The sequence below is a fragment of the Strigops habroptila genome, chromosome 13, assembly GCF_004027225.2.
Source record: "Strigops habroptila isolate Jane chromosome 13, bStrHab1.2.pri, whole genome shotgun sequence".
NCBI lineage: Eukaryota > Metazoa > Chordata > Aves > Psittaciformes > Psittacidae > Strigops > Strigops habroptila.
Window position 1 is genome coordinate 11,323,842 of NC_044289.2, and position 22,625 is coordinate 11,346,466.

At 41.0% G+C, this 22,625-nt stretch overlaps 1 protein-coding gene across 3 annotated transcripts in view; it reads left to right on the plus strand.

Moving 5' to 3' along the window:
- The window catches only part of STK4 (serine/threonine kinase 4), a 47,460-nt gene that overhangs the window by 21,512 nt on the left and 3,323 nt on the right, over window positions 1-22,625 (plus strand). For 2 of the 3 annotated variants that reach the window (XM_030502945.1, XM_030502946.1), the window contains one exon: window positions 2,697-2,854. In XM_030502945.1, the coding sequence (XP_030358805.1) occupies window positions 2,697-2,854 (158 nt within the window). Of the gene's footprint in view, window positions 1-2,696; window positions 2,855-17,685; window positions 17,975-22,625 lie in introns of all 3 variants that reach the window. The other variant, XR_003993957.1, reaches the window with a different exon arrangement.

Genomic DNA, 22,625 nt, shown 5'->3' on the forward strand with positions numbered 1-22,625 from the left:
TTAAGCTCTGGCATGAGCAAACAGTCTTTAAGAAAAAAATAACTAGAAAAGAACTGGAGCGAAACGCTTTCAGTCTCCTTTGCTGCAAACAATTGTTTTTGAAACACAGAGTACAAACTTGATAAAGATGTTCTTTCTTTTTTCCTAGGAAGCCTGAATTACTGAGCTCTAGGCTGGCTGTGTATAGGTTAGCCCAGGTAGTTATGAATTTCTCTATTTCTGCAACATTTGCTGGTGTTAAACATTGCCATGATTGGCCATAGCAATTTGCCTCCTGCTTCAAGTAGGCTGGACTGCAGCAGAATACAAGGGGTGCATTTACTTCGTTCTAAATAAATGTTTTATCACTTAGCAGTAATTGGATTGCTATTGTGTTACAGTAATTATTCCCAACAGCAAATCTGTTCTCCATTTTGTACACATGTTCCCTGACTGACCTTCACGCAGCTTGTTTTGAAGGTGTCTTTCTTGATCTAATTCTGGATGATAAGAGGTTTTGTTTTGTTTTTTAAAAGAAGGAGAACTACTGTCAGGGGTAGAATAATTTGTCTTTGCTCCAGTTGTTATGGTGCAAAAGTATAAGCACTTCATTCATGCTTGAGCTTTTAGCTGACCCTGGAGAGGCAGCACGATGCAGTGCTTTTTCAAAATGCATCATGACATTTCGTGCTGTGTAGAACCACACTTCTCTCAGTATCACAACCAAAATATCCTGCCAAGATTTCTTATACTGCATGGAAATTTGTTCTGTAATGTGTCTGTAGACAAATAACTTCCTAAAGTATCTCATAGCTGACCAAGGAATTCCTACACTTGTCTGAGGATCTGAGAGAGTGTGTCAGGGAAGTTCTGGATCACTTGATGGCAATTTTATGTGCACGAGTAATACTCAGTGATTAAATTTTAATGGGTTTTCAGAGCAGCTTATATTTTTTCAAGAAGAAAGCACTGCTGAATGTCCTTAGCAAGCAGTCTTGTGATAGCCTGCCTTCTCTACAAACTCTTGCAGGAGAATCTGCATTTTGCAGACTCCACAAGCCCATCAAAGGACAGCTCCATCCCCTGTGTGCTTGTCTGAAGCTCTAAACTTTTGGTTGATTGCCTGCCTGATAGACTATATTTATTTCAAATGTATGGCATTTGACAGTGAACTTATTTCCACAGTCCACAATTAGGCTATTGTGATGCCATTTTCTGTTAACTCTAGTCCTAATCTTGCTTTCTGAAAATGATGATTTCTGCATTGCCTAGGACATGCATTTCAAATATGAGTAACCTCCTTCGGTGTCTAAAGAACCATGTTTTATCAGAACAACAACATTTTACTAGGTACTGTTACAGTGCTTACTTCCATTATGCTCAGGTTTTGTGAAGCATTTTACCATAATGAGCAGCACAGTGGCATTAAGCTGTGAGTAGATTTTAGCTGCATTTGCAGCTGTCATGGTCTTGCGGTGCAGGCTGTAAAAGCATGTTGGCTGTGCAAGGCTGCCTCTTCATTTAGATTGAGACTCTTTAAAATATACTAGCTGCACTCTAACACACAGGCCAGGCCAGTTTTAAGTGTGAGTAGTCTGGGCAGTGTCTGATGTACCAGTTGCACTAGTAAAGAAATCATATTTGGAGATCATAGAATGGTTTGGGTTGGAAGGGACCTTAAAGCTCACCCAGCCCCACCCCCCTGCCACGGGCAGGGACACCTTCCACTAGAGCAGGTTGCTCCAAGCCCCTGTGTCCAACCTGGCCTTGAACACTGCCAGGGATGGGGCAGCCACAGCTTCTCTGGGCACCCTGTGCCAGCACCTCAGCACCCTCACAGGGAAGAGCTTCCTAATATCTAATCTCAGTCTCCCCTCTGTCAGTTTAAAGCCATTCTCCCTTGTCCTGTCCCTACACGTCCTTGTCAAAAGTCCCTTTCCAGATTTCTTGTCGGCCCTTTTAGGCGCTTGAAGCTGCTTTCCAAAGCTATTTTGACTTCTCTGTCTCTGTACCATTACCCGTTTCTTATTACCACGAGTTTCTTAAGTGCAGTCTGGAATTGAATGGTTAATCTATATATCTGGCTTACTTGAGTAATTCACTAAGAAAGCATGTTTAGAGTGCTAACTGACTGCTTATAAAAAGAAAACCAGAAGCTTTGCAAATTAGTTAAGCCTTTCTACCCAAGAAATGCAGAACTACTTCTACCCAAGGGGAGTTATGTGGTATTTGTATGGTAGACATGGTTTTGAAAGCCTCGCTTTGTGTACTGTTCTATTCATAAATATAAAGATGAGTTTCTGCTTGTAAAATAATGCTTTGTTAGTTGTGGATCTTTGCATATTTTGCAGTGTATGCAACCTGGCTGGGATGCAAAAACCCAGCCTCCCTAGTTGGTAATAGTTTAATTCTAGTATTCAGTGCATGAAGCTTGGTCACCTGGCAGCGTGATTTGATGGATGGATTGCAGAGGCCAAGGCCTCCAGCATTGTAATCAATTGTGTGGTGGGCTTTAAGCTTCCTTTTTCCAGTTTTCTTACTGCACAGCCAGTTTTATGATTGAAAAGATGCTGAAAAAATAGTACTTTAGCCAGTACTTTATCAGTACTACGTGATTTAGTGTGTGCTAAAAAAAAGAAAATCACTTTTGGACATGATATATAACCGAAAATTTATTTTTCAAAACACTTGTTTTATTTTATTTTTACCATTTCTAGGGAGAGATGAAACGATGCAGCCAGCCAAACCATCATTCCTTGAATATTTTGAGCAGAAGGAGAAGGAGAATCAAATCAATAGCTTTGGGAAGAATGTGTCTGGCCAGACAAAAAATTCATCTGATTGGAAAGTACCACAGGATGGAGACTACGAATTTGTAAGTCTATACTTTGAAATTCAATCAGTGTGACAATCTTTAAGAGTTTTAGTCAGAGCTGCTATAAGATTATTTCTTGTTTTGACAGACTAATGGAAACTTGAGGAGATTCTAATTGCTAATGCTTTTGGATGGGGCATTTTGAAAAACTCATTTTCTTTAGGTATTTCTCGTTAATCAGAACCAGTCATTATCTGTATACTTGCCTTGTTTAAAAGCAAACAAAAGAACAAAAAAGCTTGAGGACATAAGGATACAAGTTATCTTTCTTTACTTCCCCTTTATGCATTTAAAACGAAAAAACAGAATTCCAGATGGCAGTTGGAAAATGCAAATCCAGAATGTGTAGTGTTTGACAAAGAACAGTGTTAGAACCATTGAATTTCCATGTTTTTCTCCAGCTTTGGCACTGGGCTTTGTTCTCTTATATAAACATCAAGCTTGTCTTCATTCTTTCAGATCCGCAATTTCAGTCTTTCTAAGATTTATGTGCTCAGAATTTTCAGGAACTTTTCAGAAGTCCAAAGAAAGATTTATTCTTCATAAATTTGATACAATTCTTTTTTGTGAGGATGGAAAATTTCTGTTTAGAGTTCAGAATGCTGGAAGATTCATGCTCTGCTGAATGCTGCTCCCTCCGCTGTGTTTTCTTTCAGTAACACTTCACTGCAAGCACTTTGCAGTTCAAGTGTGTTGTGCACCTTTACAGCGTCTGTTGGTGTTGCCCGTGGTTCAGGTTGTCACACTGCATTCAGTAGCTGGCGAGATTCACTCCACCTTCACAAAGCAGTGTGGAAAGCGAAATCCCTCTGCTAGTCACGACTCAAGGAGATGCTTTACTTTAAGGCTGGGATAATAGCCGGAGCCTTTCATTCTCTTTGTGCAGATTTTATAGACTACTGCTGTTACATATGTTTTATTGTCTGTGCTGCCGCATCTCAAATTTTCTTACTTAGATTGAAAAGGATGGGTGGCTGAGTGGACCTGCTGCATTCTCTCTCCTGTAGCCTGTTGTGGTTTAACCCCAGCCAGCAACTAAATACCACACAGCCACTCACTCACTCCTTCCTTCCTGCCCCAGGTAGGATGGGGAGGAGAATCAGAAGGAGGTAAAACCCGTCGGTTGAGATAAGAACAGCTTAATAATTGAAATGAAGTAAAATAATAGCAGTAATCATGGGAAAAAGAGAGAAGGAGGAATAAAATTCAGGAAACACAAGTGATGCACAACACAGTTGTTCACGACATGCTGACTGATGCCCATCCCATTCCCGAGCAGTGATGAGTGGCTCCTGGCAACATCCTCCTGCTTCTATACTAACCATGACGTGCTGTGGTATGGAATATTCCTGCGGCTAGTTGGGGTCAGCTGTCCTGGCTGTGCTCCCTTCCAGCTTCTTGTACCCCTCCTCACTGGCAGAGCATGGGAAACTGAAAAGTCCTTGATTTAGAGTAAGCACTACTTAGCAACAACTAAAACATTGCTGTGTTATCAACATTATTCTAACACTAAATCCAAACCACAGCACTGTATCAGCCACTAGGAAGAAAATTAACTGCCCCAGTCGAAACCAAGACATAGCACTTCGCTCTATGTATCTTTAGCCTGAAGGCTTAAAGTCTCTGCATAAACATGTTTTGCATACATAACCTGCAAGCTGACGGTGTATCATAGGGTCTGGGCCAAACACACAATTCCAGTCAAGTCAGGTACTTCATTTATCTCATTCACCTTACATGCTGTAACTTAATTTAATGATAAACAATTATCTTTTCAATGTGTGATGTTTCCCAGGAAAGATGGACTAGTTTGGAGTATCTTAGAAGTCCTTTGTAGTCTGCAGAAGATGGCCCAAGGGGAAATTTGCTGTAATTATTTTACTTCCTAATTTGGTTGATAACAAGTTTACCAATTACCCTTATTTCCACTGAGTATGATGTATTCCACCCTCCATACTATGAGCTGTAGGTCCAGGCTGCACCCAGTGAGCAGCACAAGCAGTGGGGATGACACAGGAAAGGTCAGTGCCATTCTAGCAAATGGGGCTTACACGTAGTTTTAGAATGTGTGAAACAACTGTTTGACATGCACGTGACCTTGTTTTCTGATTTCCATTGGTACTGAAGTATTGCCCTGTGCATAGATTACCAGTGCACTGGAAGCAATAAAAACAAGCAATAAAAGCCAGCAATAAATCAGGCTTTGGGTCACCTTCATTTTGTAATTTGTAGAAATTTCACTTCCCAGCTGTATTTATTACGCCAGTTCAACTGTGTATGAGTATCCCAGCCTGTCTTGCATGCAAATTTAGTAACAGAGCTACTTTCTTTTCTGTAGGACAAGAAAAACGTTTGAAAGCAACCTTAATAAATACATGTGGGTATTTGTATAGCCCTTATCTGAGGATTAGTAGCAGTAACTTCACGTTGTGTATTCAGACTTAAAACTGGGTATTTTTCCCCTTTGGCTAAAAATGTATCTATTTGGTGGCTAGCTCTGGGTAAAAGTCATGTTTACTAATGCTTTATTAATTGAAAGCCTCAATGAAATAAGCATTGTGGAATAACTAAAAATTACATTTGTTAGGTGCATCAAGTACATGTGTCCTTCGTACGCCTGCAGCTATAACTTCTGCATTGTCACAGTGAGCAGGTTTGATCAGACTTTGTAGGATTTGCAGGATTCCAAGCAGAGGTGAGATCAGTGAGATGCTTGGTGAATACTAGTTCCTCCCAGGCCAAAAGAAATGACTGAAATATTATTGCTTTGTTCTACTGCAGACTAGATAAATATGCCTTCTGTATTCTGTATTCTCTTCTGTATTCCTCTCCCTCCAATGTGACTAGCACCTGGAGTCTCCTGTCTTCCAAAAAAAAAGGACAATATTAAATTACAAAAGATTTTTGCTCTCTTCCCCTGTGGGAAAACCATTTGACCTTTTCTTGACTAACATTGTTTCTCTGAAGCAGGCAAATAAGACACTATTTATATCACAATGGCAATGTCATGTTAGATGAGGGTTAGATTGAGTCAGCCCCATCCACTGCAGAGCTGAAAACCCCCGAGATCCTGTTCTGAAAGGTGATGAACTCCATTCCTCCAGACGTGACGCTCTGGCTATGCCCTGGTTGTGGTCAGAGGTGGCATAAACCCAGTGTTATTTCCAGCAGTGTATTTCCAGCCTTGGATTTCTGAGATAGAAATTATTATTAACTGATTAGTCAATGCCTGATGGTGTTAATGTTTATCCCCACTCGTGTATGAACAGGGATCTCTAAAGATTTAAGCCCTGCTTGATTACAAAAAATGTTTTCAGGAACATTATGATTTATATAATATGAGGGGAAAAAAATACTAATTATTGTCAAAAATTCTTGCATTTAGGAAGAGTATAACAAACTTTAATATGAAAATGCTGCAGGGGTATACTGTTAATGGGCAGGCTGCACTGTATGTATAATTTCTAATTGCCATAATCAGATCTCAGAATTTTTGTAGCTGAATTTAATTTTGCCAGTGAACATTAGTCACATACTGTTGCACAGACTTATATTAATAATGCCAGAAGATTTGTTTAGACAATGTCATGCATTTTTTCACTTTAATCTTTCAGTACTACTGTAATATACAGCAAAATTAATTGTGCAGTGTTTCGTGCCCTTAGACACAATAAACCCTTTTCTTATTCCTATTTTAAAAGCCTTTTAAGTGCTCTGAGCAGATTCTAATATCACTTGTGGCTAAAGTGGGATCACTTCTTTTCTTCTGGCCCTGCTTGAAAGGCCTTTAGTCTTGCCAAACCTATTGTAGCACATATTTGTGGATCATCCAGAATGTTGGGTATTATATCACTAATCATTTTACTGAAAGACTATTTTGTTAGCAAATTAGCAGGTTCCAGCCATTCATGGCTTATGGTAGCTATGAAAATACTGAAACCTCAGTTTAGTTTCATGCATGCGGTATCGCATGTGACAAAAATGAGTGGCAGTAGAGCCCCTGTCAAGTTTGAATTTTGCTATCATGATGCAGCTGCTAGTTTTTTAATACATTTAGTGTTGAGCTTAGGTTTTGCTGTAACTCTAATTCATAATTTTTCATGTATCAGTGAATCTATGCAAGTTAAGTATCCTAGGGGCTTGTTTTGGATGTAGAGTCAAATAGGACCTAATTTGTAACAGACACTAGAACAGGAGTACTGCAGGACATCAAGTCATTCTGCAGGCTTTACACAAGGAGTTGAAGCTGTTTGCTCCAAGGCTTTTTTGATTCCAATACTTGCGTATGTGCCAACCCTTCCTGGCCCGTGCAACGCAGCCTGTCAAGAGCTTAATTGGTACAGACACTTTTACATTGTCTTTAGCTGCTCTTGCTATCTGTGCTTCACTGGAAGAACACCAGGTGACAGCTGAGCTTTTGAAGGGAGGAATTGCCACTCACCTGCAGTGGAGAACTGCAACCAGCAGCAGTCGTTTTCTGCACTGGCAGTCTCCATCCTGCTGCTGCAGCTCTGGGGAGGAACCTGACATTCAGAAACAAGGTTTATATCTCTTTCCTAAGAAGTACCCTGCTTCCTTTGGGAAGACCTTGATTTGCTTGTATCTGCTAAGTCTTGGTAAATGAGATCTTTCCTTTTTCCTACAGTTATCAACAGCCAGTAGTGTGGGTCTTTCCTTCTCTCTCCTTGGCTCAGTGAAGAGGGTCTGCCTTCACAGGTTGAAGTAGAACTTTGGAGCAGGACCTTTTTTCCTTACAACATATATTCTTGAGAGTGTCAAGGTTTGCAGAAGGAGTAGACAGGGCAAATTTCTCAGCTTTCTGTGGAGGACTGCAGGAGATGGCAGTTGTCATGGACTTTGTTCACAGGTTCACCACGCTTCAGTGGTGCTGCAAGCGAACCTGTATTTCAGGTCTTGTGTTTCCATGTGCCAAGTGCTATTCTCTGCACTAGCTCATCTTTTTAGCTCCCTTTGAGAAGTGTCTCGTTGGCTGCTGATGGGAATTTCTTTGGACAGGAAAGATTGGTGTGATTTCCCCCAGTTCCAAAACAGACTTTAACACTTTTCAGTGCACAGTGTCATCTGTTTCTCTACTGCTGGGGAAGAGCGTCCTGCAGGCAGTAGAGCTGTTGCCTCCGAGATTTTTGCAGAGCAAAAGAAGGAAGATGAGCAGGAGGTGTTAATTGTCTCTAACTGGGGAGAAGAATGCAGGTGCTGATCTGCTGCCACTTTCGCCAGGGCTGCACAGTTAGAGCCCTCACGTACGAGCAACAGTTTTTGTCTCCACCTCACTATCTGCCAGAGATGGGCAGAGGAAGGACTTTGCTGAGTTCCAGGAGCAGGAGGAAGGGCTGGGTTTGATCCCACAGCTACAGATCTCTTTCCAATAACCGGTTTTCTAGCCTGCTGCTTCCAAAGTGTGTGGGCCCCAGCTTGCTGACCTCCCCACAGATTGTACTCCTTAAAATTGATTGGGTTTGAAATGAGGCATTTTTGTTTCCAAAGTGTCTGTAGACTGCTTACTGTGGTCTTTGGGTTTGCTTAGGAGCTCTTGCTCCAGACAGCGTTCCTCTTCTTTACACAGAGCCCTGCCAGGGGCTCCTTGGAACAAGAAGCTGTACGAGTTGGATGGTTCACCAGCCAGGGGGACGGGGGAGCAGTAGAAGCATATTTCAAAATGCAACTGCAATTAGCTCAAATAAGAGACAAAAGCAATAGACTGGCAAACTGTTGAAGCAAACATCAAGAAAACACTTAAATTTTAATAAAGTTCAGCTTCTTAAAGTATATTCACATCTTTTAGAGTTCTTGACTTATCCGTACTGCAAGAGTTGGTATTGCAACTGCAGCCTCTTTTAAATAACTTTGAATAACTCTGTGTCCATTTATACTTACTTGATAGGAAAACACGATATTTTTTGTGTGCCTGTCTGTAAGCAGCTTGTAGCCAGAGCTTTTAACAGCTACTGCTTTTTTACAAGTATAATGTAAATGAAAGCAAGCCTTCCTCTAACCTGAGTGGAGGTATAATTCTTTTTCTTGAAGTAGTAAAGATAAATAGAATTTTCTGTTTACTGAGTCAATGTTTCATTATCCTGCTCCCATCTGGGATATACTGGTTTTTATTAACATTACTTCTATGCTTTTACCTAGTAGTTTGAAACATTACATTGGAAACAAAGATTTTAAAATAGATAAATAAGTAAAAACACTTCTGGTATCTTTACCATCCTCCAGAGAAGGAAAGTGTGTTAGTCTAATGGTGTCTTCAGCTTGTTCAGTTGAGCAAATGGCTGCTGGTTTGCAGTGAAATCCTGAATGTGAATCCTTCTCCTAGTTAGAGAAATTGGGTATTGGTGTGATAGCAAGAGATTGAAGTTCTTACTGCAAAGATTATGGAAAGCTTAATTCTTTCAAAGGAAGTCAAATCACATTAGGATCATATTGTATTTGTGAGTCTGGTGGTAGCCACCAGCCTAACAGTGCCTGCAAATTAGAGTCTCCTTCTGCAGATCAGGTGTGGTCCAGGCAGTAAGAATGCCAGCCCCAACAGATCCCTGCAGGCTGGAGTCCAAGCCAGTGCAGTGCAGGGACTTGATGCAGTGATTGATGCTCCATACACTGCTCAGCCCTGGCATGAGTCTGCAGAAGTTGTGGCTGGTATCATGATGCACAGCGTTAAGTCGCTTCCATCACGCTGCTGCTTCCCCTACACCACTATAGAACAACTACAGTTCAATACAGGTGTCACAGTGTGTTTCTTCTCCCAGCTCAGGACTGTGGTGAAGAATAGCTGCGTACTGGAACCATCCGTTTCCTTCATTAGAAATGATGTATGGGGATGAACTGTTAGAGGGCAGGTGATTTATTGCTTATCAATAACAGTAAACACATTCTGCTTTACAATGACCAGGGTGTCTAATTTATTGTATTCTGTCTGTGAAGGTGTCGTTTGTCTTGTGAACAGCTTGTTGTCTACCAGTACCTGGAACATTCAGTGTCTTTGGTTTCTCTGACCATTCATTTGGATAGCATTTATTAGCAATCTAATATTGATGCTTTATAGCTTTACTAGCTTTTGTCCTTGTAAAAGTTGAATCGATTAGAAACCTGGGAATATTTTCTGTATAGTTGCAGGCTTTGGAAATGATGACAGACTAAATAATTGGCTCTCGTTCTGTTGGAACTGGTCTTTGGGTCTTTTTTAGCAGTAGGAGGAAAGGCATGCTGAGGATACATGGATAAGGCAGATGCTAGAAGAAAAGTACTTGCATTACATGAGTAAGCTGCTGTTGTGTGACTTTTTATAGTTCATCATTTTATAGTGTTTTCTGATTCTAGTGTGATCCTCTGAGCTTTATCTTCTTTTTACTTCTGTCTTTAAGCAGCTTGGTAAAGGTGTCAGATGAAGGCCTCTACACTAATCTTTCTGTTCCTCCTTTCTCCCGTCCAAATTACACAAGTGAGTAATCTGAGCTGGTTACTAAGACTCCAGAAAGTCTCTCTGTATGGATAGGAGCAAAAAAAGCTTTATTAGAGTGTGCACATTTGCCAGTCATTTAAATGGGATTGTTTGAAGATCAGATAATCTTGAGACTTCTGTTGAATTTATGAAACTTGGAATACATTCTTTATTTTCTAAGAGAGCAAGTTGCTCTGACCCTTGTGTGATGAAAGAAGAATGATTGTTCCAAAAATGTATTTCAATATGCATAGTTTTGCATAGAAGGAAAAAAATGTTTGGTTAAAGTAGAGCTTTTTTCAATAACATTTTTTATCAGACTGAGCCAAAAACTTTGACTGAATCTTCAGGGATTTCTGTGTCCAAAAGTTTCTTCCCTTCATCTATCATGAACTCTCCTTTTTCCCAGCAGTGGCTGGACTAAAAATTACTTCTCAGGCACTGATTTCTTCCAATAGTTTTACTTTGATCATAAAGTGAACTTATTTGCCAGGGCATTCATCAGTTTGAGAGATAAAGCCAGATCTGGGATGGCTGATAGATAGCCTTGTCTTAGGTCCTATGGAACTAGGGCAGATTCTTAGTTGGGAAGCAAGTATATGTGAGGAGATACTTGTTTGTGCTGTGCTGAATCTAAAATAAAGCTTTCTTTCAATGAGAGAGCATTAAGACCATGGAAGGTGAAGGGGGCAAAACCACACTCAAATAAAAAGACTTTTTTTTTCTGACAACAGAAGGCAGTTCAGAATAGACCATTTTCAAACCTGAAATCGTACCCCCATGGTATCTCCTGCTAATTGAGGAAGATCTTGGAAGTAACATCTAGTTACTTCCTAGTCTAGTACCTAGACGTAATTTCCACTGTGAAGTATGATTTATACAAAGAGACAGGTTTTTGTGATGTTTTATTCATTGGTTTTAAATGTCACCTGCCTTGATTCATAACATTCATATCCCTTAAATGGATTTCCGATTTTTTTTCCTTCAGCCATCTGCCAAGAATTTTTAAAGCCCTGCTAATTGTTTGTGTTTCTTCTAAGCATTACCCTTTCAGCATATTTAGTATGTTCTTCCCAGCAAATACTTTTAATTTGTGACATCTTTATGAAGGAAAATGGTTCATTTTGTGACTTTGTAATCAAACATACAGTCGTTTTAAAAATAAGCTGAGGAACAGCTTGCTCATCTCTTTTATTGTTTGTTAAGAGGTCTCGAATCTTCTGTAACATTTGCATGATGAAGACACTCTGAACCTTACTGCAAACCTCATCAGATTCATAGCTGCTTCAAACCACCAATGTGATTTACAGCAAGCTCCATGTATGTAGGTTTTATAAATGTTTCGAAATTCCCTTTATAACAACAACAAAAAAAAAAAAACCCTGGAAGATACCACATTTGGTTTTTAAAATTGTTAGCAATAGTTGAAATTGAAAAAGGCAGTTCAGTGGCTTGACTTTTATATCTGCTGTGGAAAAGAATAGATTTCTGCTCTCTTCGATTTGGTAACAGGGTCATTGCTCACCACCTGCTTTCACTTTGGCATATACTGACATTGATTGCAAAGCACTTACTGCCACAACCTGCTGTCAGATTTTCATTTTTTGCTATATTTTTGTATATAGCAGGCCTTCTGTGAGATAAGGCTTTTAAATGAAACTTGCAGTGAGTGGGAAGTAAAATGAGTTGCTGTTGTGTTGAATTGCTTAGGTCATAGCCCTTAATGGAGACTGAAATAATGTAACCTGGAATCAGCTTCATAATAAGAGTATTCGGACTTGTAAATTCCGCATCCCGGACTATCTTTGAGGTCCCTTTCCTACTGTTGCATTTAATCAGCTGAGACATTGACTGAAAGTTTTGTGGGTGAACTAAGAGAACTTCACCCAGGTCTTTGATCGTGGGATTTGTTTCTCTACCACTGTATGTTTAAGGTCAGGCTGCAACGTGCGTTTCTGCTTTGGAAGAAAGGGAAGAGGAATTAATAATTGAAGGTGATACACTTGAAAAATCTCTGAGCATACTGAATTCTTTAGAAAACCTGTTTGAGCCTTGTTATGCCTTGAGATCTGTTTTCAAGGCTGGGCGTGTTCTTGGCACAACATCTTCCTTAAAGAAAGAACACTGCTGCTCAGACAAGATCTATTTGAAATGCTTCTAAAATCTTCTTGCAACTCATCTGTCAGCACAAATGTTTGTAAAGGGTAATGTAACTTAAAATGACAATCTTGTGCAGGTTTTTTCTCATCTGTAGCAAAAAGTGCTCCTTTTGGGGACCCTTTGCATCAGGAGCCTAATGGGTCTGCTCTGGATTGCCTTGTGGAGGATGGAGTCTTTGGACCATAAGGGAAAAGCCTTGGGATGAAGTCTTCATCAAGCCTCTATGAATACTTTCCAATGGGCTGGGTCTCATCTGGACAAGTGTCTGAAATGATGTACTGTGGAGGAGCAAAGTTCTACTTTCTCAGTAGAAAAAGTAGTGTTTTATTCAGGATAAGTAATCCTGAATAAATAAATTGTTAATCCTTAAGTGAGTAAAGCCCTTAGGAGCAAGGGAGAGAGGAGGACAGGGTATGTCAGATTGGAAGGAAGCTCCATTACAGACCCACGTACCCTTCCTAGAAGAGCTCAGTTAAACCTCTCAGATTGATAGAGAATTTTATTTGGTTTAAAGGAATCAGCATTTTCTGACAGATTGCTTTTCTTAAAAAAAGATTGAAAACCCACATTGGTCAGCTGTATACTTTACAGCTGAATTGTGCAGCTGCCAGATCTTCAAAGCCCAATGATATGATTTATTTTAGCATATCCAGAGGTATTTTGGTACTCTCACTTAAGAAAATTAAAAGCATAATCACTTAAAGAATGGCTAAAAACCTCTACTGTGTTTTTCCTTAATCAAATCTCTGGCAAGCAAGTGTTTTTTATAAGCAAGTGATGCTCCTTTTTTGCTCTTTTTTATTTTGCTTGTCCAGACAGGCTGACCTTTTAGTTTGGTTTCTAATTCAGTTGCTGAAAAAAACCCTCAGTGAGATAACTTGTCTTTGTGGATCCAGGATTAGCCAGCCACTTTCTAAATCCCCAAAGGATTTTTAAGATTTGGACTCCTTGAAGTTCAGTGCTGCAGAATAAAACTGACACAACTTGTCATTTCTTTCGTTTAGATTAAGCGTGTACACTACTTGAGATGATTCTGTGAGTGAATAATGTTATTCATACTCATAATTGATACTAAGGCTAAAAAAGGAAATCTGATCTTGGAGCTTGGAAGATTAAAATGCATTGCTCTTTCAATTATTTCTTTTTTTAAATGACCACTTACATCAATGAGTAGAGCTTTGGATGAGTTTTCTTCCGTAGTATAACTTCTGTACAATGCTTAGAGTAATAACAGTGTGCAGATGTTATACGGTTGTGCTGGCCCTAACACCAAAACTTTCTTGAGCCTTTCAAGGATTACAGTAAAGATTACTAAAGTGCAATTCTTGGCTAAGAGCAGCTCAGGGATGCCAGCGTTATTGGTGCAGGCTATGGTCTTCCTGCAGTTGCGCAACCTCCTCTGCTCTGTGGGTAACCACTCTGCATAATTGCTGTGTAGTTATGTCTAGATAGCCAGAGTAGCCAGGCAGATCTGGATGTTTGCTATAATCCTCTAAAATTGGTTCCTGTATTGGGGAATTTTCCGATATCTTCCCAGCAGCAAAGCTTCCCCCTGGCTCTTACAGGCTGTCAAGAAATGGGGGGAAACCTCCAGACCATGGGGAGGGTGAGAAAGCAAACAGCAGACACCTCTTAGCTGGTCATAGGAATTAGCTACTGAAAGTATACTTGAGTTCTTGCTGAACCAGCAGGATCAAACATTATGGGTGCAAACATAGCCTGAAACAAGAGATAGTTGAGTAATAAAACTATGGCCGTTCTTGCTAGAGAAGAGCAGTGACCTCAGCAGCCGCTGCTGAGTGAGACTCCGTCAGCGATACTGGTGCTGCGAGCAGCAGTGTCCCAAATGGAGGGGCAGCTTCCCCCGCAGCCCGTCAGGCTGTGACTGTGTGGCAGCTTGAGAGAAGCCTTCCCAAGCTATCAAGATGCTAAGATGAAAAGAGAGGTCTTGGCAGTAGATCTTCCTGCAGAGGCAGGACAGAGGGAAGTTTCCAGTATAGATGTGATCTCCATGGTGTGTCTGGCATGAAGGAGAATGGCACACATTGCTTTCCAATAATTCTGTAGGAATACTACAGATACAGTGGTCTGGTATCATACACCTTTATTTTAATCAAATAAGCAGAGCTACATAGAAAATAACCAGGATCTTTAGTAGTATTGTAGCAGTAAGATGTGTCAGTAGCCATAAAACTCTGCATTTCTGAAAGTAAGGCAGAGCTAACCCAAAAACATCATCTGAGAAGGCCTGGCTCTCCTCTGATATAACTCTCTATTAAGATACTTCTTTCCAGTTCAGCTAGAGATCAAGCACTGAGTGTGTGTTAGTGTCCGTCTGTCCTCCACAGAAAGTGATGTTGTGCTTGTAGTCATTTACCTGTTTCAGCTGCTTGACTTGCACAGACTTAAGCTGAGTTAAGAGTCAGCTCTAGGGCATGTGATGATCTAGTTGAGAGTGTTCTTTCTTTGTGGGGAAATCACCTATTGTCAAGATGAGGTGGCCTGAAACAACTGTCTCCAGATGTACGCTGACCACAGCCCCTGCTGGCTTTCTCTGGGAAGTTCTAGCCACGTTGCTGTTTTGACTTGGGCTGGGTGCTGCAGCCCATGATGTGTTTTGCTAGCACATTGCCTAAATAATTAAGATGCATTAAAAGCAGAAGCTTGTGCTGCCGAGACTTATTTTTTCAAGTCCTTTGAAAGATTAATATCTGTATATTTAATCTTGCATGAAATCCTGTAGTGAGTGCATTTCATCCACTGCTTTCATAACAGTGGGAAACTTTAGACATGCTGAAATGCTAAAAGGGGGGAAAGTCAAAATAATTAGAGTTTGTGTAGGCACTGGGGTTTTTTCTGAGTTGCTGTAGCCCCTCCGTGGCATGGCTGCATAACAGATCGGTAGAGTTGTAGGGACCTGACAGTCATGATGAAAAGTGGGCGGTAAGTGCCTCTATGTTCTTAGGTTCTGGTGTCCCTTGCATTTCACATCTTACAGTGAATAAATAGTTAATGCCTGCTCATGCATTACATCAAGGCCTCCTTATGCTAGAAACATAAAAGAGAACAAGGCACTTAATTTTTAGATCAGTGATTGAAAGTATGCCAAATGGTATTGAGCCAGCATTTCAGGAAAAAATAGAATCACAGAATCATAGAATGGCTTAGGTTGGAAAGGACCTTAAAATCATCCAGTTCCAACCCCCCTGCCACGGGCAGGCACGCCTCACCCTAGACCATGTCGCCCAAGGCTCTTTCCAACCTGGCCTTGAACACTGCCAGGGATGGGGTATTTACTACTTCTTTGGGCAACCTGTTCCAGTGCCTCACCACCCTCACAGTAAAGAACTTCTTCCTTATATCTAATCTGAACTTCCCTTGTTTCAGTTTGAACCCATTGCCCCTTGTCTTATCACTACAGTCCATGATGAAGAGTCCCTTCTCCAGCATCCTTGTAGGCCCCCTTGAGATATTGGAAGGCTGCTAATGCTAAGGAAATGCCAAGAAAATGCTAAATGCTAAGGAAAAAAAATGGCTTGCTATTCCAACATCAATTTATACCAGCGTTTTCAAGACCTAAAGTCTGGTGCACTACTTAGCATGAGAAATCACCCTCTACATTTAATTTTGGCCAGAGAAATTGAATGCCTTTTTTGCTGGTTTAAAAAAAGTGCATAGTACTATTCAGTAATCTGTTCCCTCAGAGTATATTTGATACAAGCATTTAATTGTTACTGTGTTTAACCAGTCTTTCAAGTTACAGAAGGCTAATTCCAGAATAATCTCAGTTCTAACACTTGTCAGAGCTCACATTCATGAATCCTTGAGATTTGACACCTCTTGTTAGCTTATGGTCTTCTATAGCACCCATGCACTCCCGCATGCTGCAGGCTGAATTACGCTCCGAGGTGGTTGCTACAAATAGTTGCAGCAAGTGGCATCCAATGGGTGATTGCCTCCCAAAAATAAAACTCTGCTTGAGGAGGTGATAGAAGAAAAGTTCAGAAGTTGAGGTGGATGCACATCAAACTGATCTGCAGGATCCTGGCGGGGAACTACAAGTGTGCCCTTGGTTTTATCAGAAGGGAAGCATCTTGATAGCATTGCTGATAGCCAAGGTCAAGTGAAGTGAGAGTTTAATTAGTCTCTTCTGTCAAGAGTCTCCCATCTCAAAGGACATCTGAACACTTAATAGACTACTTGTAGGAATTCTTCTGTACTTATCTCTGGTACGTAGCCACTTCTGGTTTCAGACGTGATCAATTGCCTCCTGTGAGGGGCTCAGATGTGCTTCTATACAGTTGTAGTCCCAGTTTGGTTGGTTTGATTTGGTTTTGTTTTTCCAAAGTTGCTTGTTGCTACTTTATTACACTGTTAATATTTTTCATTATCTCTAGCAGCAAATTCCTATTTGGCATGTAATGTTTAGCATAACTTGGATAACTTGGTTTGGATAAAAACCCTTCTCAAGTCATGTTTAGATTTTGCTTGTCTAAATACACACAACTAGATGAAACATTGTGCTCCCTGCTAATATGACTCAAGATGCCTTCCGTTTCTTTGGGGGGCTTTGATCACTGGGCATGCAGTCAAGAACTGACAGATTGCAGCATAAAACTAGGCAGAAAAGGAAGATATAACAATAAAAGCTATGCTAAATAGACAATGAATTTGTTTTGTCTTTACTTCCCATCTAGCTCATGTCTTTTCTATTAAAAATGTATTTCCCAGTGTAGCGTGGGAAGCTGCAATTTTATTACTTCTGTATTTTAGTCTTCAAACTCCCACTGCCCCTTATGAAGTGATAATTGTTAAAGCCAGTTTTTCGAAAGGCTGTTTAAAACCTAAAAGTTTGATATCAAGTTATGTTGAGCAGGAAGTGCCACCTGAAATATTTGAGTGAAAGGCAGACAGACTGCTGCAGCTGGGTGTTCCCTTTCTAAAAAGCCACGGGCTACTGGTGGTAAAGGTGGGAGGATATTCAGAGAACACTCTGTGTGAGTGTGTGGAAGACAAGTGTTTAAACTCACAGAAATTGTGGTAAAGGGGTATGACTGGAGGGCTGAGGAAGGAGAGAACAACTTCCTAATTTTATTTGCAGGATTTGCTGTAGATCAAGAGTTGAAAATATCCTCCTTCTGCAAAACTGTTCAAATCCTTCCACCGTGAGGAAAATAACCTCATCTCACCCATGTCATATATATTCCAATTTTGTTCCAGAAGCCAGGATCCATCTGCGCATTTGAAAGATGACTGTAGAACAACTGCATCCCCTCCCTGGAAATGGAGGGTTCATGTTTGGCACAAGCTTCAGGACTTCTAAGACAGTATTTAAAAACAAAGCCCAGATAGCATGAAACATTGCAAAGGTGCAAAGAAAAAAGGCTTTGTGCTAAATCTAGGGATCAGATTCAGTGTCAGCAAGTGAAAGGAAAGTTGCAGGAGGAACATGTTTTTCACTTGCCCCGAGATAATATTTTTTGATTCCTGTGCAGCTGGTGAGTTAGTGCTCTGCTGAAACTCTTTGTTGGGCGAGAAATGTGTGAAAGCTGCTGGGAAACAGCTCCGTTTCTATTTGATGCTCATAATTCATGCAGCAAGAGGATTTTGCTGGCAGTGTTTTTTGGTAGAGAAGCAAATAAGAATGATAGCTGAAGTGACTTGGGGATTACTGGACATCGTATTTATGTCAGTAGTGCAGGCTGGTCTGGGGCAGTGGTGACCTTGTGCTGGTGAAGGGCCGTTGAGGGGCTGGAGGAGTATAGTATGTCCCAAACCAGTCAAGCTACAGACCCTGCTGTAGGAAAACCAGGCATGGGTGCTCTTCAGTTTATGGACTATGGATACAAGAGAACTGTGATAAATCATTTGCATCAGCTTCTAATTCAAAAAGTTTTCACTCTTTTTTTTTTTGTTGTTTGTTGCTTTTCTTGGGGAACAGGGAAGGGCTGAGCTCATTCTTTAGGCTTCGAGTTTTGCAGTAGATCTTGTGTGAAACATAAATCTGGCATGGTCTGTTTAATAATACTGTGGCAGGTTTTTAGACTGCCTCTTGCTCAGGACAGAACTGCATAGGTATAAATTTCAGACCATGGTGCCCTTGAATATCGAACCGGTGGCTATCTCTAACATGTCTGAAGAGAGCCTTTATTTATTCTCCTTTTGCTGCTTCGATTTTTACATTCAGTAGAATATCATGTTGCAGTGACATTTTACCTGACTATAACAAATGCTTTTTCTCTATTTTTAAAACACCGATTTGAAAGGATGGCAACTGAGAAGTTGCTGAGGTGAACGTTGTTCGGTGGAGTCGTTATCTGCAAGTTTGAAATGCTGGCAAAGAGATGTCATGAATAGCTTACAAATCTACTCCTTAAGGAAGAAATTGTATATCAAATGATCTGTTCCTGATTTGCCCATCATTGCTGCATATGCATGGAAAGGCTGTAGGTTATGTCCTTCTGAAAGATGTGATTATGTATGTCCATCTGAATTACATAGTAGAAATCATCAGCATATTAAGACAAGATGTTGCTGTCAGTGGTGTCTGCAGCCTGAAGAACAACGAACAGCACGTGGCAGTGAGGCTTTCAGGTGAACACTGCACCTCTGGTGTTTGTCTTCAGTTGGGCATTTTTACAGAGTTAAGATTGTTCTCAAAACCTTGAGAAAAAATACATGGTTCATGAAATGGTTAAAAACTAGCTCTCTGCACATACAACGTTGCTTGAACAGTTTCGCTGCACTGCCTCCTCTCCCTGTTGGTAACGTGTTTGATCAACCTTAGAACAAGTATTTGATATCAGTCTTTACATGTGAAATGAGATTCCTTCCTTTAAAAGTTTGTCTTAGCTATTTGATCACTGTGGACTAAAATAGATAGCTTTTACAAAGACATTCAGACTTCTTACACGGAAGAATTGCTGAGGAGAAGTGAGCAGAGGAATAGGACTGAGCCTGTGGCTCAAACCAGCTCTAATTGCAGCTGTTCAGCACTGAGACTTTACCCTGAGTAACCATCTGTCAGGAGATGCTCTGTCCTTGTCCTTCTTTTCTTATTTTGCTTCTGGCATTTCTCTAAGAGAATAATGTCAGTATCCCAGGAGTCTGCCACTGCAGAGATAGATAACGCTGGAGTTTAAAAACTTCCTTTCTGGGAGTGAGTCTGTCTGTGGCATGGGTTTACAGTGAAATGTCATGCAGTAAAGTGAAATGGAGGCCATCATGTATAAGCAGTTCTCTTTTTTTTTTATTTTTTTTTGCTTTTAAAGATGCATATGCAGGTGGAAGGACAAGCTGAGCACCAGCCCAGCTGGGTCCCAGGGCTCGTGTTGTCGCACAGTGAAAGCAGAGGGCTGAGCATCCTCTGCAACTGTGTGGGCTCTAGCTCTCATTAGTCATTGGACTCCTGTCAGTCTCTCATCAGCTCATCTGTGGTGAACAGTCACGTTCTGGACCTTTACTAGTGTTGCCCTTTGGCTTTTCTTCCTCTCTCAGGAATAGCATGGCATTCACAGCCACACTGACGTTATTCCAGATGAAAACTCTGCAATTAATTCATCCTTATAAACACACAGCGTTGCACGCAGGATGTTTTTCTGTGCTCTTAGATTTTTTTCATTGCATCGACTCTCCTCACTTCCTTCTCCCATCATCCTTGTTCTATTTAACCTGTCATCAGTCTCCTTAAGTAGCTGTAAGGAGTACATCATCTCCTTAAGATGCAGTATTTTGTTCTGCATCACCCACTGTGCAGGTAACCCACGTCTCGATGTATTCATATTGATATATATCAGTAGACTTTTGCCCACTCCAGACTTAGCTGTACTCCAAGCATCTTCCATACTGTTTGCCATCTGTCCTGACAAACAGTCCGAGGAACTGTCAAAGCCATTGCGTCCCTTGGCAGGCAGTTCCTTACAGTTAGCAGAAAGACTTTGTGTGTCATTATCCATGGAGGATGTCCAGTGATGCTAAATCATGTTCGAGAACATTAGTAGGGAGAGCCCATCACTGCAGATCTGCTCTGCCCTGTGGTCTGCCAACTCTGGCAATTTGTTTCTGCCTGTAGGCAGCACCCAGCACTTTAGGAGGGTGGTGGAGAAGGCTCAGCGGGCATCCATGGAAAATTGCAGCCCTAGGACTATTTCTGACATCTAATAGTTGGTTTAAGCCATGAGCAAGGTATATTAGGTCTGTTCCCAAACTCTTAGTAGTCTAGCACTGGGTACCCTGGAAGACCTGGCAGCCATTTGCTCCGCTATAGCTGCTTAGTATGTGTTCAGTACTTGAATTAATGTTTTCTTTTCTGCATTTTTATTTGACTGTTCAATTCACTGGACTGTGAGGAAGGGGAATGTTGAATAATCACCTGCTTCATAATAAATTAGTGTGAAAAGGCAACTGGTGCCATGCATCAACTTAAACTGCTGTCTAGTAAAATTGCATTAATGTGTTTAAATAATGTATAGCTTTGTGGAGGAAGTGCTTTGTCTTTCTAATGAACAGTTGCCTGATTGGAGAGACCCAAAGACTGTGTACCCTTGCAGGAAAGGTTTTGTTTTGTGTGTGCCTAGATTACTAAAGTGGATTTGTGATCCTGTGACTGCAACCAGGAAATACCTTACTTAGCAGAATATGCTGAAGAATTTCAAAAGACCTCATGAGAAATCTGCTAGCAGATGACTTTGTGTTTTGGGGACTGGTATCTCTTCCACTAAAAAGAAGAAGGATCAGGATTTCCATATTTTAGTATTTATATACATTTTAAGGACTGATGTAAACTGCCATTAAATAGCCAGTAATTCAGTTGTTGCCTTGTAACAGGTGTCAAGCATTTCACCATGTGTTTTGGTTCAGAAATAGCTTGAAGAATAACTGCAATAGCTGACTAATTTGAGAGCTAAACCAGGACAGCATCATCACTTGCATTTAGCTGAAGTAAAGATAAGTCACTCAATTACAACATTTGTTGCAAGTCTAAAAATTGACACTTCTTTGTTCCCAAAAAACCTTTTGGGAACCACTTGGCCTTGGATGGGAAAAGGACTGGTGCTGAGGTGAACATCTGAAGCACTTCCAGTGTCCATACTTCTTAACATTATCCTAAAATCTTGTCTGTTCTGTAGGTTGTACTATTATGTAAAGGGTGTAGCTATGGAGATCCTAGACTGTCCCAGACCATGCTTGGCATCTCTAATCAGAGAATAAAACTTTCCTGGGCCAGTTCTCAGCAAATTAGCACACACAGGAGAGCCAGTTAAACAAAGGGCAGGCAGATAGGGAATTCAGTGAAGGGAAGCTTGTCCGCACTAGCCTGACATCTTCACATGTAGCGTGAAATACAAATCGTACTTGCATATTGTATCAGTATAGGGCTGACCCAAATTGACATGTTGTGTGTGTTCTGGGATTCCTTGCCATGATTGAGGTTCAGCCAGATTGTACATAACTGCCTTCTTTTTCTCCAAATGCAACTTTTGTGAATGGTTTTTTTTTTTTTGTTCTTGTTCACCTACAAGAAAGCTGGAGGGGGACTTTTGACAAGGGCAGGTAGTGACAGGACAAGGGGAAATGGCTTTAAACTGACAGAGCGGAGATTGAGATGAGCGCTTAGGCAGAAGCTCTTCCCTGTGAGGGTGCTGAGGCGCTGGCACAGGGTGCCCAGAGAAGCTGTGGCTGCCCCATCCCTGGCAGTGTTCAAGGCCAGGTTGGACACAGGGGCTTGGAGCAACCTGCTCTAGTGGAAGGTGTCCCTGCCCGTGGCAGGGGGTTGGAATTGTATGATCTTTAAGGTCTCTTCCAACCCAACCCCTTCTGTGATTCTGTCTCCTTTTGTCACTTAGCAGAAGGAAGTTTAGTAGAAAGGGGAGGGGGAGAGAACTTCACTTCTGTTCCACCTCAGTGTAGTATTTCTGTTCTAAGCCTGCAAAATGAAGTGTTAGAAAAACAGCTCAATGGGGGACACATTTCACCGGTTTTATACACTCACGCTGTCACTAAACAGAGCATGTGATGCACCTGTAAAATGAGCAAAGGCAGCCCAGAACCCTTAGGTTCATGCCAGTCTCATTGAGAGCAGCAGTCGAGCAGAACTCTTTCCCCTTCTCCTACTGAAAGATGCATCGTGACCATCAGCTGGGCAGCAGA